The following is a 20,420-nucleotide window of genomic DNA, read 5'->3' on the forward strand; positions in this document are numbered from 1 at the left end:
TGGTAATAATTAAGAGCATTTTGTCTAACCAAACAAAATAATTCAAAAAATTATAAGAGCATTTTGTTTGACCAAACTTTTATCATTTTTTACTAATATTTTTTTTTTGTAATCTCTGAAATATTTTTAGCATTTAATTATCCCTTTATTCCGCATTTTTCTAAAAATGTAAAAACTACCTTTAAATTTGTAACTTCTTGTAAATGAATTTAAAATACTTGTTTAACAGATTTTACCAAACGCACTAATTGTTAATTATTTTAACATTTCTATCCAAATATATATTTATTGTATGTTTGTAAAATCAGCGTCTAACATATTAATGGTATGAAATGACAATGAAGTAACATAAGAAGTTTCATTTCGGACACCGATCGATTTGGTCATGTACTGACCGCGTCATAATCTTCATATTTTCTTCTAATTTTATCTGTACTTATTATTTAATAATCTTATCATATTCTTTATCCTACGCTTTTTAAAGATAATTCTATCCTTCATCCTTTTTTTCTGTAAATTTATTTATTGAAATATAAACGTTGGATTGAAACAATACAATACTTTATCAAATATTATCAAATATGTGTAACAACCAATAACCGTAATCCATGTTATCAGCCTCATTAAAGTGTTTTAGTTCTACTACTTAGAAATGTTAGAAAAGCAAAAAAAATAAAATAAAAATTATAAATGTAAAAATTTTATTTGTATTTTGGACCAAAATAGATAAGCTTTATTCAATTATCCTAATTTCTAAATACGAAAAAATCAATGCCAATTAAATATGGAGTTAGTTAGACTTTGGATCGAGTAAACCACAATATTAGGGAAATATGCCTACACTAAAATAACCACAATTTTTAAAAATAATATCAAATTTATCATAATTTATAAATTTATTATATTTTAACCTAGTGTAATCTCTACCTATATATATATAGATGGATTTTTCCCCCTTAAATCATCTATATTCCTCCATAAGGAATTACTATTCAGGTTGAGATATAGAAACAAAGGAAAATATTTTCAAGTATGGGAAGTAGTAAAAGTTCGGAGAGTAATAATAACAATACTAAAAACGTCGATGATTGGCTACCAATCACATCAAATAGGACTGCAAAATGGTATTATTCGACGTTTCATAATGTCACAGCTATGGTTGGTGCTGGTGTTCTATCTCTCCCTTATGCCATGTCTCAAATGGGATGGTTAGTATTTTCTTCGAATTCTTATCAAACCACTTTTGATAGTAGCATAATTACGTAACTGCGTGTATTCTTTATAAAATTTCTGGCTTTATCACTGAATTTATGTTCATATGGTATAAATATAATTTATCTTACCATGTCAATTTGATTCTTAAAGATAGTTGTAATTGAGTGATTTTTTTTTTTTTGAGATAAAAATCTTTTAAATTGAGTGATAACAATTATATTTCATAAACATGTGTAGGTATATATTGTTAAATTTTGATATATTTTTTTTTAGAATTGATTTTTCATGTTATTTTTTTTATAATAGGTATTGGGGAGGCGTAGTATTGCTCACATCATGGGTGGTAACGTTATATACATTATGGCAAATGGTGGAGATGCACGAGATGGTACCCGGAAAAAGATTCGATAGGTACATAAATAAAATAGAATAAAAATTCAAATTCATCCAATTTTCACTAATTTTTAATGTCTTTATTATTATAAATCTTATACGAGATTTCAGCTTATTGATGAGAGTTTGATATTATGAAAGTTTCAATAGTTGATCTTACTATGAATAAAACTTCAAAATTCACTATTTTCATTCCAGAAGGAAGAGACATTGACATTTTCAATCTCACAAAGAATTGTCATAAACACTCGTATACATGAAACCAATAAGATAAATGTTCTCATCTTGGACATTTACTTTCATAAGTAAATTATAAATAGTTTTTGATATATATAAGATTTTTAAAATTATTTATAGAAAAAAATAATATATTATGTATGTATAATAACAAAATTATGTATGTTATTTATTGGTTTGGATCGGAGACACAGTGGTAATCGGTGTCCACATGAATGAAGGAGTTCCAGATTCAAACCCCAAAACACCATGGACACTCTTAGTAAAATTTTTGGCTCCACCACTGAATGAGAGTTCGATTCTCACATTGTAGATCATGATTAGACTTTATTGACTGGATTATGATTTCATGAGCTAATTTTATCGTGATCTGTGTTAGGTACCATGAGTTGGGGCAAGAGGCTTTTGGTGAAAAGCTTGGTCTGTGGGTTGTGGTTCCTCAGCAGTTGACAGTAGAAGTTGGAGTGAACATATTGTATATGGTGACTGGTGGGAAGTCACTGAAGAAGATTTATGACACTGCATGTCCTACTTGTAGTCCACTGAGGACTACTTATTTCATCATGATTTTTGGCTCTGTTCATTTCTTTCTTTCACATTGTCCCAATTTCAACTCTATTTCCTTTGTCTCTTTCCTTGCTGCTGTCACATCTCTTAGGTAACACATTTTCTAGTATGTCGTATTCCTTTCTCTCTCGTATGTATCTGGATGTCTGATGTTGACGATGTGATGACTGTGTAGTTACTCAACGATAGGATGGGGAGCATCAGTACACAAGGGAATAAGTCCGGAAGTTGAATATGGTCCAAGGGCTTCAACACAAATAGGAAGAATGTTTAATGGATTTCAGGCATTAGGTGAAGTTGCATTTGCATATGCTGGACATAATGTTGTCTTAGAAATTCAAGCAACTATGCCATCAACACAAGAAAAACCATGCAAAAAACCAATGTGGAAGGGAGTTATTGGTGCCTATATTATTGTAGCTATATGTTATTTTCCAGTTGCTTTTGTTGGCTATGCAGCTTTTGGTAACACTGTGGAAGACAATATCTTGATCTCATTAGAGAAACCTGCGTGGCTTATTATAATGGCGAACGCGTTCGTCGTCATTCACGTTATTGGAAGCTATCAGGTTAAACTTATTTTCGATAGAATTTGGACTATCTGATGTGCGTTTAATTCACGCGTTATTTTTTTTCCCCCAGATATTTGCTATGGGTGTCTTTGACATGGTAGAATCTTACATGGTCAAGGGACTGAAATTTGCTCCATCTAAAATACTACGATTTACTGTTCGGACCGTTTATGTTGGTATGTTTTTATTATGATTTTATTTGGTATATTGAGCTCGTGTGATCATAAAAATTGAATTTGAGAAAAAAAATGTTTTTATAGATATGAAATGGTATTTAAAATGGAAAAAAAGACAAACATATCGTTAAATTATCATAAATGGTATGTAGATATCCTCCGTCATATTTTTGAGATATTGGTGTCCATGTTGTTCAAAAACTAGAAATATATATCCTTCATACTAACGGACATACATGTGTTATAATCTTATTCACTAACTCGACATTTATTAAATATTGGATCGACAATAATCGTGTCTAGTGTCCCTATTTAGTCTTCTATTAAAATGGACATAAATGCTCTAGTTTTTGGATGATAAGAGTATCAATGTCTCAAAAGTATGACAGAAGATATTATCTATATACAATTTTCGACAGTTTAGGAGTATATTTATACTTTTTTCCTTAAAAATTGTAGTTATTTCTAAATTTTTGCGAGTGGAAGCTAACTTTTTAGAATTTTCCAAGTTGAATCATAACTAATTTTATGATAAACATGATTTGTTTTCAATAATCAAATTGTCACTTATTAAATGTTTTATTTTTTGTATTGTATGTGCAGCCTTAACATTGTTCCTTGGAATGACATTTCCATTTTTTGGTGGACTACTTAGTTTCTTTGGAGGATTTGCATTTGCTCCTACTACCTACTTTGTAAGCCAAATATCTTGTGTCGTTTCTACACCTCATATAACTAAAATAGTATTGGTGATCGATGGATTACAAAATCAAATCTTTCAAAAATATTATTAGTTGATCTGATTATCGATTTTGCATATTATACATCGATAACTTTTAAGTCAAATTGATAACGTTCACATTTGAATCGAATCTTTTTCTCTATTGTTGTAGCTTCCTTGTATCATGTGGCTTGCCATCTACAAACCTAGAAGATTTTCATTGTCTTGGTGGACTAATTGGGTATGTTACAAGAAAATTATTTTTGAGAAATTGATGAAATCTAATTGTTTGTATTGTTAATATCATAATTTTGTCTTCATTTTTTTTTATGTAGATATGCATCTTGATAGGTGTTCTTCTGATGGTTTTAGCTCCAATTGGTGCCTTGAGACATCTCATACTGCAGGCCAAAACATACAAGTTCTATTCATAGATAGGGTCATTTGGAAATTAGTTTTAAAATAATAACAAATAAATTTCCTCATGACAAACAATTAGTAGTATTTGTCAGAATAGAGATAATTAGTTAGGTAAATCACTTATTAATTTATTTTTTTAGTTTTATGTTATTATTGCAGAATCTTCGTTTTTAGACACAAGAGACCTGCAAATATCTATTTCTTTTATTCATTTTTATAAATGGTTGAGATATCGTAAATCTTCATGTTGTTTCAAATGTCTTGCTATTTTAGTTTAATTGTTGTATTAGTACTTTGATATTCCATATCAAATCATGAAATCTTAAGGGATATATAGGTGATTCTATATTACGAATTCGTATTCAAAATTTCTGATTAAAAATGGAGGCATATTTTCTCTACTGCAATATTTGACTATGATAAAATAGGATAGGGCAACAAAAATGGGAGATTTAGCTAACCCTACATGTTTAACTTCAATATGTCGATTGTAAGAGGTATTTACCCTAAAAATATAATGAGGTTTCTATCAATGCAACTACTTTGGTTTCTTTTATTACTATAATATAAGTTAGAAAAATTAAATTAATTACTTTTGTCCAAGGGAAATAGACTATTATAGTAAAAAGAACAAATTATATTTTATTATGTTATAGGACATTTAACGCATTTTTGAAGTTATTTTATATATAATAACTACTTTTAATTTATAATCTACTCAAGTGACCTAATAGTATAGAAAGTTTTTTAATATTATATCATCTAATTTAAAAACAAAGTTATCCCGCGGTTAATACCTAAGCTTTCATATACAATGTATACTGGTTTAGCCAATAATTGTGTTATAATTTCAAAAGTTAATACAACAACAACAAAATCTAGTGTGATTTGACAAGTAGTTTGTGGAGGATAACGTAAGCAAATCCTATCCTCTTTCCTCTATAAGATAGATAAGGTAGACTGTTTCCGCTAGATCATCGGCTCTAAAGAAAATTATCTTTGGGCTTCTTCATATCGGGCCTGTTGAAACTAATTTTGGCCAATGTTCAAGCCCTTGGGCCTAATACAATGATAGCCCAATTATGGCATCGTTAACCCAACTATGTAGTTTTGTTTTTAGCATTTTAATCCTCAGTTTACTTGCTTAGATAAGCAAATTCTTTTTACAATTTTATTCAAAGAAAGAAATACAGAAAATATCTCAAACTTGTTCTTCAAGATTGTTATGTCCCGAGCCTACACCCTGGGCGAGACTTGCACTCGAAGACCATTGTTGGTCCCAAGGAACCCTTGACCTGACATACTTACTCAGCTAAAAACTTAAAGTATCAAGAAAAGACTTCAAATGTTAAACAACTTAACTGTCTCAAACTGAACTTATAATGTTTTAAAAGTAAACATTTAGTTTAGCCAAAGTGGCAACTCAAATATTAACATAGAAGATGACAATGAAAAGACTAAAGAACTAATACTATCTGTTTATGAAACCTCTAAAACAAAAAAGGATGTTGGGACAGGACCCCCAATCTTCCTCACAACTGAAAACTAGAAAGCAAAAGATAAAAGATGTCCTTCGGAATGCAAAGAAACTCAGCAACTGATTCTGAGCTGCTCAATGGATGAACAGTGCGTCAAATGCCGCTCTTAGTTACATGCGTCTACATCGTAAGACGATGCAGACCAACTGACATCAATACATTAAATGTACGAGTATGCGAGTCGGAATGCTAAAACACAAACATAGGCTTGAAAGGAAATCAAAAGAACTTACCTGGCTCAACTCAATTATACATGACTGAACTCATTTCAATATAAAACAATTTAAAACAAGTGCAATATAAAAAAAGAGCTATTTAAAAAATATGATGTCAACTCTATATGTATGTAAAGATATAGTGTACTCTGAGATGTATGTAACAATACAAATAAATTGTGTATATAAAATATAATCAACTTATGTGGGAGTTTTTCTAACCGACAACCATCACGTAAGAGTTATTGTGATGATACAACGTTTTGCCTCACACCGCCATAGTCGTCTAATACCTTGCCAATAGTATAGAATATAAACTACTTAGTGGATCCACTATTCTATGCTAAAAAATACTAAAGGAATCATCTAAAAAATATGACCCTTTTCTACCCGTGGTGGCTACATGGTTTATGAGTTCAAGTTAGTGGTGACAAATGGGCAGGTTGGGTCAAATGTGGGCGGGTTGAAAATGGGTAAACATAAAATGAGGAATCATTCAATACGCCCATATTTGATATGTGTAAAAATGGATTGGGTAATAAATGGGTTGGATAAAATACTAGTTTACCCATATTTCAGGAATAAATAGTTCTTTACTTGAGAATTCAATATGGAGAAAATAATTTAACCTTTTTTTTAGATGAAATCTATTGAAATGCTTTATTTAATTTTATTTTATTATAAAAGTAAAAAAAAACCTTTAAAAAAAACTTCAGGGTTGAGGATTTATCTACCACTGATACAAAAGCAGAAGCACTGGCAATATTACATGCTCTAAAGTATATAGAGACGACACAGTTAGTCAGAGTTATTATGGAACTTAAATTTTTATTTTTTTGGGGTGGGGGGTGAGGGGGCTGGTGTGGGGGTGGGTTGGGGGTGATCAAGGATAGGAGTGAACAAATGAAATTTTGAAGTTTAAAATATTTTTTAAAAATAAACTTTAATTTCTTTTGGAAAACGTGGGGTGGAGGTCGAGAGTTGAAATATTAATAGGGATTTATATATGAAAGTTTTGAAAAATCGCTTCTAAAACTTGGTAACATAATTTTTTTTTGAAAATTTGGAGAAAACTTGCAATACCCATATTAAACCCGTAGTTTACCCATAACATACTCATATTTTAATAGGTAAAATATGGGTATAATCCCAAATATTACACATATTTAAAATCACTCTTTCAACCCATATTTGATGGGCTATTTGGCGGGTCAATGAAAAATAGGCTTAAATTGCCAGCACTAGCTCAAGTTTTGAGAGATGGTGACTGAGAAATGAGGAAGAAAATAAAAAAAAAAGATTAAATGTGCCTTTCACGGCGCTGATATTGAGTGTATTACACTTACTCTGACACGTTAGTAAAAAGTGTCAAAATGACGCAAAGAGTTATTACATGAGGTGTCTAAAATGAACAAAGCTTAGTTAAAATATCTAAGTGAAAATTGATGTCAATTTTAGGGGGTCACTAATCTTAAGACACAAACTTAAATTTTCTAGGTAAGAAAGGAGTACTTATTCACCACAACTTTTTGTCGTCTAAACTCTGAAAGGAAAAGAAAGATATAGTTCTAAACATTACCTACAAATAGCGAGTGGTGGATTTATGATTTTAATTGAAGGAGTTTGAAACTTAAAAATAAAATATAATACTTGAAATTTGAAACATCAAGATGCATTCTAATACTTAAACAACTGAGCTAATTTATGTATTCACATAATTCATAATCGATCGCTACATACATAAATATCAAAAAAATTTCTTCCTTTGTAGTTGTTTCTTTTCTAGTACACCTTCATAATAAGTCATGAGGCCCTAGATCCGCTCCTTATATAGCTGATGTCGAAGTTTCTTATAATACAAATCAATATAAATATATCGTATAATGTTATGATATCGTTAAGACCCCACAATCTATACTTAAAAATGAACAAGTAAAAATATCATCTTTAAGTTTAGTAGTTAAAATAAAATGACACTATTTTACTTTTTCTTACCAACTAATTTGCAAGTAGATAATGTATTCAGAAAAGTGTCATTTTATTATACGATAACTTGTAAGTAATCTATATTATTTAAATAAAAAGGTAGAATTTAACAAATTCAAAACCTTCATAAAATGGACAAAGCCGGTCAACTATATTAATTAAGTGGTTGATAATTTTTCACACGATTCCATTATATTAATCTTCACAAAAATTTTATCTATGTTTCATTTTTCAAAAATTAATTTTTGACTAAATTTGAAGCTAAATTTAAATTTAAATTTAAATTAATATTATATCTTCAAATTTTATCTTAGATGTTCAAGAACTTGATGAAAAATATTATAGATTGTACGTTTTTTAATATTAATATGATTTAAAAAATACATTTTAAAAGTTAATTAAAGTACATGTAATTACTTAGCTACAATAAAACACATCAATTATGATTTATGTTTGATGTAAACATTGTATGTGGGTAAATATTTACCATAATTTAGTTTTCAATTTTTGATGAAGCAATCGAGACGCAAGTATGATGTAATTAATTAGATCACGTTAGAGTATTGCTATTGCTAAATTTATTAGCTCTATTAATTTGAAATTGTGTAGTGTAGGATATAAATTTTTAGTAACGTGATTTAAAATATATAATTATAAAGTATACATAGGTTGAAATTAAAAAAATCAATATATGATAAACATATATAAGAAAAATTAATAAAAGGTAACTTATAGAATTTTCACTATTTTACATTAAAAAAAATAAAAATTGCGGTGACAAAAGTATTTTTGAGGACTTGAGATATATATAGGTGTAGCTTCTAGACAAAGATGAGATAATTGTATTAAATTATACTGAGTTGAAAAACATATATATATTTATTGCATAATTTACATGACGTCTGTAAAAAGGACGAATAAAAAAAATTTAAAAAAATGAGCAAACCATAATTTCACTTGGAATTAAAAAAAATAAAATTGAAATTTTTTATAAGATAGATAGTATAATTTATATGATACATATATTTTTGAATTTAATGAAAATAATTTATGATCAAGTGATTTTAATAACCTACATACGAGTAATTTTTTTTTTTTTGGGTAGAGAGGTGGACGCTATTCTCTTAAATCCCAAAATAAATTTAATAACGCCAACCGCACATAAAATATTATTTATATTATTAGTGCAAGTTAACAGTATATTACAAGGTATGGATCCGATTCAATAATATTTATCAACATTAACTCTATAGTATTTTTTATTTTTTTAAAAAAGAAAAAGTTAGTTGGTTGAGTTAAGTAACCTAGTTTTGCATGTTGACATGTCAAATATTCTTTAACTTATTATTTTCTTTATTATTTCATGTATATATATTTATGTACAAAACAAATAGGGTCTTACATCTTAATATATAAAAAATAGGTATCTACCTTCTTTGCATATACTTGGTAGTTGTAAATTAGATAAACCAATTCCATTATTTCCTTAGAGTAAAGTCAAAACTACTTTCATCTTACAATTTTCATACTCCTTAAAACCCAATTCTTGATTTCAATTATCTAACACAACAACAACAAAAAGAAAACATTAATTTTTTTGTCCAAAAAAAAAAAAGAAAATTAATATTTTTGTCCAAAAAAAAAAAAGTTTTTCAAATGGATTCATCAATTGTTTGTGAGCTTGAAGGAACTCTATTAAAAGATCAAGATCCATTTAGTTACTTTATGTTAATTGCATTTGAAGCATCTAGTCTTATAAGATTTGCAATTTTACTTATGTTATGGCCATTAATTAAATTTCTTGGAATTTGTGGCCAAAAGGATAAAGGGTTAAAATTAATGATATTTGTGGCTACTATAGGTGTAAAAATTTCTGAAATTGAAGTTGTGGCTAGGGCTGTTTTACCCAAGTTTTATTTTGATGATATTGATATGAAGTCTTGGAGGATTTTTAGTTCATTTGATAAAAGAATTGTTGTGACAAAAATTCCAAGAATTATGGTGGAGAGATTTGTTAAGGAACATTTGAGAGCTGATGATGTTATTGGAAGTGAACTCGTAGTGAACAATTTTGGCTTCGCTACTGGATTTATTAAAGACGATTTCGACTCGATTTTGGAAAGAGTTGGTGCTTTGTTTGATGGTGAAACACAACCTAGCTTAGGCCTTGGAAGGCCTCAAAATGGTTCTTCATTCCTTTCCCTATGCAAGGTACGATATCAATATATATAACTTAAATTTTTCTATTTAACTTTTGTCGTTTGCTTGAATTCGAACTATATATATGGAAAATCAAAGAGCTATTTGATGCCGATAAGTATACAAAGGAATTACTAGATATACTTTTTACGTTCATGACACCTAAATTCTTTTGACAAATATATGTTCAAGAATTAAAGTTTTTTTTATTATATCGTCAGTAGATTTAACTTAAAACTTTATTTATTTAATTCAATATTAAAAATGAAAGTATTTTGTTATGACATTGACATAATATTCTCGTATATAAAAAAAAATTATTACGAATGTCTCAATTTTATATAGTCGAAACAATAGTCACATTTTTTTTATATATATGTAGCAATAATTCCATATGGTACTTGTACCAGAAATAACTATATATTATATATATACATTTTTTTTTTATAACATTGACATTAATTTTTATTTTATCTTTTGTTAATAAATGTCAATTGAAACAGGAACAATTACATCCACCATTTATGATCAATAAAAATCAAGATCATATTATCAAGCCATTACCAGTAATTTTCCATGATGGACGTCTTGTTAAACGTCCAACACCATCAATTGCTCTATTAATTCTTTTATGGATTCCATTTGGCATTATATTAGCAACAATACGTATTATAATAGGTTTAATTCTACCATTATGGATTGTACCCTATTTAGCTCCATTATTTGGTGGTAAAGTTATTGTCAAGGGCAAACCACCACCACCAGCGTCAATCACTAACTCGGGCGTGCTCTTTGTGTGCACACACCGAACCCTACTGGACCCTGTGGTCCTATCCACCGTACTTCAACGTAGGATACCGGCCGTGACGTACTCAATCTCTCGATTATCGGAGATTTTGTCCCCGATACCGACCGTTCGTCTCACGAGGATTCGAGAAGTGGACGCGCAAAAAATCAAACGTCAACTCGAGAAAGGAGATTTAGTCGTCTGCCCCGAAGGGACGACATGTAGGGAACCATTTTTACTGAGATTTAGCGCGCTATTCGCTGAATTAACCGATCGAATCGTACCAGTGGCGATGAATTATAGAGTAGGGTTTTTTCATGCAACAACAGCTAGAGGATGGAAAGGAATGGATCCAATTTTCTTCTTCATGAACCCTAGGCCAATGTATGAGGTAATATTTAGAATTCCTTTTAAATATGGTGTAACATTCGGGTGAACCCCTCGATCCTATCTGACTCTGCCTTTTGATTCATATATTATTTTATTTTTTTTCAAACAGGTAACATTCTTGAATCAACTACCAGTAGAAGCCACGTGTTCATCAGGGAAAAGTCCACATGATGTTGCAAATTATGTCCAGAGGATTTTGGCAGCAACATTAGGATTTGAATGTACTAATTTTACAAGAAAAGACAAATATAGAGTTCTTGCTGGAAATGATGGAATTGTGTCACAAAATTCTGGAACAAATTTAGCTAATAAATTTAAAAAAGTGGTGGCCACTTTCAAGCTTTTTATTCACTAAAAAAAAAGATTATGAGTTATTTAATTTTGACTATATGTTTTACTTATTATTGTATTTTTGTTTTATTCTTCATGTCTTTGTGTATATATATTTTAAAAAATAGATTAGATTAAAGAAAAAGACTGAGGTTGTATTCTTTGTTTATATATATATATATATATATCATCTTTACATTCTTTGTTCATGATGATGTTCATTAATTTCTAAAATTACTATAGTTATTCATTGATATCATTAAGACATAGTTAAACTCTATTGAACTAGGTCTTTTTTTAATTGTGTCATGTACAGTTGGATACGTGTATTGTAAATACTAAATAACATCATTAAAGGACGTAATCAAAGGTATAGTGCAGCGGATGGCCTGCTCCAAATCTATTAAAAATTTTGATTTTAAATTTTAGATATGAAAAATATTGTGGGGCGCGAGTATAAATAATGCAGGTTTTGAACATTAGATGGAAAAAAAATACTCTTCTAACTTCTATTGAAGAAGTTCTCTTATTTGCATTCTTTTTAAAGTTGATAACCTATCCGATCGATATTTTAAATTGATTAATTTGACTCAACGTGAAAATAAAGTTATACTTTCAATTATCAAAAATGAATAAAATCTTGGAACTCGTAGCTAAATACTAAAATTGATCACTAATTATTTTTTGCTACGAATTAGCAATAAATTTATATTAACTACGAGCAATTTAGCAAGTGAATATAAGGTAGATGAATCTTTTGCATAAAATCAAGAATATTGGTTTCTTGATTGACATAAATCAGTTTGGGCCTTACTACAAGTATGTGTGGGCTCATAAATGGGCTCTCTAACCACATGACCTCTAAGTAAAATTCACAAAAATAACCACTTTTTAGAATCTTGTATTGAAAAAAAAAATCACGTGTAGCAAACATAAAAATCATATTTGTAGTTTATAACTATAGTTTGCAGAATTGCGATTCATATCAAATTTTATGTTTTCTATGGAGCTTTTCATTTATACAATTCACTACAAATACCTAATTTTATACAAACTGTTCAGTTTTGTATAAATTCATTTATACATTGTAATTTGTATAATAAGATCTGTATTTGTATAATAATTGTATAGGACGAAAATATATTATTTGTATTTGTATATACACTTATCTCTGGCTTTATACTAACACAACGCATTTTATACAGAAATGTATAAAATGACTAATTGTATATCAAAAAATGGTTAATTGTATACTGAATCAAATAGCCAAAAAAGAGAATGTTTGCTGCGAATTACAACTGAAATAAATTATGACTATAGCATTTATTGAATTAATAATTTTCTATTTTATATAATTTTTCCTTGAAAAAAATAGTTAAATTGAAAAGTCTATAATAATAACTATTTTTTAAAAAATAAAAGTGATTAGCGTGCTATGCATGGCAAATTTTCATAAATATACACTTTTTTTAAGTTCTTATAATGGAAAAATAGTCATTAGATAGAGTTAGAAATTCAGTTGCTGAATCACTAACGTATAATTATAAAAAAAAATTCGTAGAGTTTAAAACTCCATAATAAGCCATTTCTTTTTAAAGAAAAGACCAATAATAATGAGTGAACGCTATTTCTATCGACAAAACATAAACTTTTTTTTCTTCTTGGTGTCCCCACAATTTAATAAATGTGTTATAAAGTGGAGTATGGTCGTTAAAGCTTTACACATTTAACTTTAAACATTAATTTCTTTTTATTTTCATACTTTTTGGTCAAAAACATAAAGCTATTTGAATCTTCTTTTTTTGAAAATAATCTTCAAAAGTTCTCACACTAACTTTAAGAATTAACATTAGCAAAATGACAAGAATAACCAGTTGTAACGCACGACTATTTTGTTCCTTACAAGATTGACCAATTTAAAGCCTAGCTTTTCTTCACCTTTTTTATTTAGGTCTCTTCATTCATTTTTATTTGTTCAGTATAATATAATATAATTATATTGTGATATTAATCTAATTGATTCAAATTTGATTTAAGCATTTGTTGAATTATCCTATATAAGGTGTGAGGTTAGATGTTGATATTTAGTTGTATTATGTGATTCTGAACATTTAATATTTTATACTACAACAAAAATGATTATTAACGGCATTTAATTATTAATTATTGCTAAATATGTATTTTTAGCGGCAATTGTCACTCTTTATATGTCCCTAAAGCCTTTAGTGACATTGGTTCTAATGACACTTAACTAATGCCGGTAAAGACATTAGCACTCTTTATTAGTATCAATATTTAATGCCGCTAAAAGTTATTTTTGTTATAGTGTTATAAATTAATTTTGATGGTTGAGTTAAAACTCAATATTTATTTTCTTATCATGTTATTAGTTATACTTATTCAAATTCTCGATTTATTCGACGTACATGATCCAATTGGCAAACCTAGCTAGATTTACAAGTGTCACGACCCAAATCGGGCCGTGAGTGGCACCCACATTTATCCCCCTATGTGAGTGAACCAACCAATCTAAACCCCATCATTTCAAACATAATGAACTAAATACATTGCGGAAGACTTAAAAACACATTAACAAAATAAATCAATAACTTCTAAAACTCAAACATTTATTATTATCCCCAAAATCTGGAAGTCATCATCACAAGAACATCTATCCTCAAATTACTAAAGCTAAGAGTATCTAAGAAACTAAACATAAATAATAGCTAGTCTATGTCAGAACTTCAAAGCATCAAGACATGAAGAAGAAGATTCAGTCCAAGCTAGAAGCTTTAGCTCACCCTGAAATCTGGTGTGACGAAGACTGGCTAGAGTTGCGGTTGAGTTGAAGACGACGGCAAGTTTGCTGCACTCCACAAATAATCAAAAAGAAACATACAAGTAGGGGTCATTACAAAACACAGATACTGAGTAGATATCATCGGCCAACTCAAAATAGAAAACAGTATATATCAGATAATATCATAAAATCAACTACAATACTCAACATGCGGCATTTACAATTACCATAACCCTTGGTCACAACACCAAGCACATCAATGAGGACTCACGCCTCCCCATCATACTCATTTGGGAATTAGGTTCATTAAATTGAGTATATTAACATATTTCAAGATTCATTCTCTTCACTAATCCTGATGTCGGAATGTGACACTCCGATCCTCATCATACTATCCTGGTGTCGGAACGTGACAACCGATCCATATTCTATCCTGGTGTCGAAACGTGACACTCCGATCCTCATATATTATCCTGGTACCGGAACGTGGCACCCGAGCCATATTCTATCCTGGTGTCGGAACGTGACACTCCGATCCTCATATACTATCCTGGTACCGGAACGTGGCACCCGATCCCCTAATCTCACTACTTTCGTTCATCAAGCCTTCTTTTATACTAAGGCATCATCATTAACAAAGTAGATTGGGGTTTCTTTTTCAAGATTTAGGATTCAATAGCTTCATCATGCTTATTTATCACAATTATATAATCACATTCATGCAAGCATACAATTAAGCATATAGAAGGGTTTACAACACTACCCAATACATATCATTCGCTATTAAGAGTTTACTACGAATAGCATAAAAACCGTAACCTACCTCCACCGAAGATTAGTGATCAAGCAAGCAATTCCTCAAAATCTTGGCTATCTTCTTCGTTTTCTCCCTCTCTCGATCGTTTATCTCCTTCTCCTCTGTTCTTTCTATTTTTCTTATTCAAACCCTCTTTCTTTTACCCTAATTAACATATAATTAAGTATAAAAGATGACAAAATAACCCACTAATTAATTTAAGGTTATCTCCTTTAACCCTCAAGAAATTGGATTATTAATATTCAACCACCAACTTTATAATTATAAACAGGAATAGTCCAAAACGTCCCTTAAAACATTTAAAGAAATCCGACCCAGTCTGGGATTACGCAGCCTTTGACGGGCCGTCATGCCTGCGACGGTCCGTCCTGCTGGGTCGTCACAGAGTTCAGAGACTGAAATTTACTAAAGAATCTGTGACGGCCCGTCACGCCTGTGACGGCCCGTCCTGCCATTCCGTCACGAAGTTCAGAGAGTCGATTTCAGTACCCAATTTTCAGAATTCTAAGTGTTTTGGAACGAGACCCCCTCGACGGTCCGTCGTGCCCAAGACGATCCGTCGTCTCATCCAGTTTTTCAAAAAATAAAATCTGCTGCTCAAAACGACTAAACAAGTCGTTACAACAAAATGGTGTTAAATTGTTTCACATTAGATGGATATAAATATTCGATATGATCTCAGACAATTTTCACTTATTTGAACTAGCATTTTGACTAAATTAGATTGTGGTGACTAATCTTTAATCAATTCTCATTTCAATTAAACTATACTTTCTTATTACTGAAAAAATGAAGGATAAAAACTATACTTTATTATTGAAGAAGGATCATTATATTTTCCATATGAAGTCACCATGCAATAATAATAAATATACTTATTGTGTAGAGGACCCAAATGCCAATATATAGGATGTGTCCGGAAATGATTTATAATTTTCAATATGTTTGATACGTTGATCAAAATATTTAGAGATTATTTTTTTAAATAAGAAAAAATGATTTTATCTGGTTGAAATATGTAAAATAAATTTCACAAATGATATTTCATATTGATTATATCTTATTGAATTACGAAAAATAAGTTTCAGAAGCGATATCTCATCTTATATATCCACTCACACGTAAACCCCACCACCCTAGCCTCGCTGCCACCTCTTATAGAAATTGTCTAGATTATACTATTTCTGTTTCATTTTACGTGATACTTTTTAAATTTTGAGATTCAAATAAATTTATCTTTGACTGTAAATTTTTCATAGATCTTTTAAATATTTTGAACTATCAATTATTGTGACTTATAGTACTTTTTACGTAGTTTACAAATATATAAATTCCATTTCAAAAGAAATTGAAGATTCTATGCACAAATTTTCAATCAAACTTAAATTGTTTGACTCTCGAAAAACGAAAAGTGTCATGGAACAAAGGAAGTATACAAATATCTTTTTAGAATAACATTTTTTTATTTACATTTGGAACATAAGAAATTCACTTACTTTTCTAAAAATCCAAACACACCTAATATATTTGTTTTGATTTTCTAATGTTTCACTTATGTATTATCCATGCTTGAAAACTCCAATTTTCAAGATTAAGAAATGTGTGGTGTTTGTTTGGTTAAACGCATGAAAATGACTCATACTTTTTCAAATTCACTATACATTTCTTGTAACTTTTTTTTTTCTAATTGAGATTCACTACCTTTTCACTTTTGTCATTTCTTTTAGATATCATATGAAATTAAATTATTTTCAGATATGGTCTTGTCAAATATCAGAGTTATATCATTTTCACTTGTCTAAAAAGGAAGAAAAAAATGAAGAAACATTACTTGAAGAAGAAAACTCTTTAAGGGATTTCCTTTCTTTTAAAAGTTGATAAGCTATTGGATAAGGATTTAATTTTTTTTGCATATCTTTTATTTTAATAAGTAATAAAAGTTTTTATGATAAAATCACAAAAAGCAAATGTTGGACATGGAAGAAAGAAATAGCATGAGATGTAGACTAAGTTTTTTGAAGTAAGAAATTTATTGGTATTTTATTTGGATATTGTATTTGACTTAATATTAGATATATTGTGTTTGAAATTTCATACCATTAAAGTTAAAATGCATAAAATGATTGAAATTTTATCACATGTATGTATGAACTTCAAGTAAAAAAATAATTCATAAATTTTAACTTCATATTATTTAAGTAAAATGATTAAATTTCAGGTATAGATATCTGAATTTTTTATTGAAGTTTTAAAAAAAATGTTTATACTTCATTAGTAGAAATATTTGAACTTTAATCATGTCTATTACTATTAATAAAATATTTTTTTTTCTCTGAATTTCTCACTAAATAAATATTTAGTGATTATTTTCATAAATATTTTAATCGAATGAAAAAAAAATTAAAAAAATTAGCAAAGTGTTCATGTGACAAATAAAGTTAGGTATATGTACACTTCGGCCACCTTTTGCGGATCCAATTTTTGATAGCAGTATCCACTTTAAGAATGGGCTTTGTAGGTATTTCATGTGTTATGTTTAGTTGTTTCTCAAAAATGGTAGACAAATAATTTTAAAATTATCTATAGTTTAAAATATTACGTACTTTATTATTATTTACACTTATATATATATTTGCTATCAGGTATACAAAAATAGGAAGAGAGGTGAGCGAAATACGGGAGGGAGGTGAGTGAGATTTATATGTATCACAATAACATGCGAATCCTACTAGATATATATATATATATATATGTATGTATTTGAAGTGATTCACATGTTTCTGAGATATCAAATACACGGGAGAGTAGCGAGTGAGATTTACTATGTATCTCAAATACATGTGGATACATATGAACCTAGAATGAATTAAACCTGAAATTGATTTCATATATCCGATATACATGAATTTGGAGGTACCAAATGGTAAGATCGTATACGTAATACTGCAAACTAGAGTTTATCTAAATAATTAATTCTAATCTACTGATATATATGTAAGTTCGTTGATAATTTAGTATTCTTTCAAGTCATATTATATGGTGTTTTAAATTTATTAGAATCTTTTAAGAAATTTATTCGCGCATAAAGTGGGAGAATTTTTTAATATTAAAGAATTGTAATTCAAAATTGTTTGTGTTATATAACGAAGAGTTTGAAGAAATCCTGACAAAGATAGGATATGATTAATTTTTTTTATTTCTTTGAACAAAGAATTTTTTATATAATTTCTTATAGTTAATTTATCATTCCGTAACTTTATTTTTACCTAATTGTTAAAAGTTGAAACATGAAAAATAATTGATTCTTTTTCGTTTATAGGTAACAATAAAATATCATACGATAAAATTCAGTATAATATGTACACAGTAATTTTAATCAACTTTAATTTCTTGCTAATTTTTTCTACACATTTTTTAATAATATGTAAAATTATAACATTCTTTTATGAAGCTTGAACAAAATTTTGACTTCTCTTCCTTCTTTATTTTATTTTATTTTTTTGAAAAAGCTTATAGAGACTAATTGTGTCTAGAAGTTTTTTGAAAATAAATAAATAGTCTTAAAGATCAAAAGTCATAGTCCTCAACTGTCAGCACTTATTATAACAAAAAATTAAATCTTCATTCATATAGGCTTCATTTAATTAATTGTTGATGTCAACCAAAAAGAAGATTAAAAAATGATTAAAAATGTCCATTGCGATTGTTGAATTTAATTATTTCTTGAGTTGGTGGAATAAATAACGTATTATAAGTATATTATAAAAAAAAAAAATCATGTATACACTATATAATAAAAATATTATTTATGATAAATCTTCAATTTAAGATTTAAAATAAAAAATAAACACGACATTTAAAAAAGCATAACTATAAACTATAATGATGTTAAGATGGTAAGAAAAATTAATATAAAAGAACCAATAATTATACTAAAAATTAGTTATAGAAAAAAAAAACCAAGTATAGAGTTGATTAAAGTTGGTGGAATTACAAATGGAATTTGATTAGGGTTTCAAATAATTAGATCATACTTAATATGATTAAAAGATTGTTATACTTAATATAATACAATTAAAAGATTTTTATGACTTTTTTTTCTTTTTTCATTTTGGATGGGTTGGGGTGGGGTATCAATATAAATTTTTAAAAAATTGTTTGCAGGCTTGAAGCTTTTTTCAATCATTCATGTTCCTTGTTTCCATAAGGTATCTTTTGGATTTAAAATTATATGGTATTGGCACAACATATAAGAATTTTATATGATCAATGTTATTTAATAAGTATATTATAACATGTTAATTTATCTTAGTTGATATTCGTATATATTCTCTAAGAGATTTTCTTAGATAATTTTAAAAAAATATAATATTGGTGCATGGATACCACAGTGTATACGAATTAGTAGAATTTAATAATTTTGACATAAAATTTAAATTGTAGTAACTTTTTCACTTAATATGTATACATAATTTAATCAAAACACAATATGTTATTTTTCTAAAATTCAAATCTCTTAACTCCATTTATGTACATGACAGGAGGTTTTATTTGTGACCTTATTTTCTAATTTTTGCCTTTTCTTATAATGAAACATTTTAATTAGATCCACTTAAGTATATTTCTATTCCATCCTAGCCACAAATCTATGTCCTAATTCTATAGATCTTTAGAAATTGTTAGGATCGGAAATAAGCAGGTGTAAATGCGGAAGCTAATAAAGCAAACCTCAAAAGACCACGAGTAAGAAGACAACAAGAAATATACCAAAAGATAAAAAAATTTAACGTGGTTCGGTCAATTGACCTACGTCCACAAAGGAGTGAGCAATCCACTATAAATATGAGAGTACAAAATACAGAGAGAAACAACCTCAACCAATTCACTCGAAATGCATGAGAGGTTCACACAAGTGATAACATATCAAGCTTGTGACCCACAAATTCTCCTCCTGATCAAAACTCTCAAAGTCCTTAAGACTACATTGTGAATATTGATTAAGTTAGAAGAACATTCCTCTATTTATAGAATCCTAAACCTTTTCCTACAAGAAAAGG

At 28.7% G+C, this 20,420-nt stretch overlaps 2 protein-coding genes across 2 annotated transcripts; both read left to right on the plus strand.

The window, feature by feature from the left end:
* The first annotated feature begins 945 nt into the window (after nucleotides 1-945).
* On the plus strand, nucleotides 946-4,558 carry LOC101257651 (lysine histidine transporter 2-like). Its single transcript, XM_004236688.5, has 8 exons — nucleotides 946-1,208; nucleotides 1,522-1,626; nucleotides 2,225-2,503; nucleotides 2,588-2,981; nucleotides 3,055-3,160; nucleotides 3,764-3,855; nucleotides 4,054-4,122; nucleotides 4,217-4,558. The coding sequence occupies exons 1-8, from the start codon at nucleotides 1,033-1,035 to the stop codon at nucleotides 4,313-4,315; spliced, it is 1,320 nt and encodes a 439-aa protein (XP_004236736.1). The 5' UTR covers nucleotides 946-1,032; the 3' UTR covers nucleotides 4,316-4,558.
* Nucleotides 4,559-9,450: 4,892 nt separating this feature from the next.
* On the plus strand, nucleotides 9,451-11,955 carry LOC101257357 (glycerol-3-phosphate acyltransferase 5-like). The gene is made up of 3 exons (XM_004236687.5): nucleotides 9,451-10,251; nucleotides 10,743-11,417; nucleotides 11,526-11,955. Exons 1-3 carry the CDS (start codon nucleotides 9,697-9,699, stop codon nucleotides 11,769-11,771), a joined length of 1,476 nt encoding a protein of 491 aa, XP_004236735.1. The 5' UTR covers nucleotides 9,451-9,696; the 3' UTR covers nucleotides 11,772-11,955.
* Nucleotides 11,956-20,420: the final 8,465 nt, after the last annotated feature.

Source organism: Solanum lycopersicum, chromosome 4 (assembly GCF_036512215.1).
Source record: "Solanum lycopersicum chromosome 4, SLM_r2.1".
In the NCBI taxonomy this organism is placed as follows: Eukaryota; Viridiplantae; Streptophyta; class Magnoliopsida; order Solanales; family Solanaceae; genus Solanum; species Solanum lycopersicum.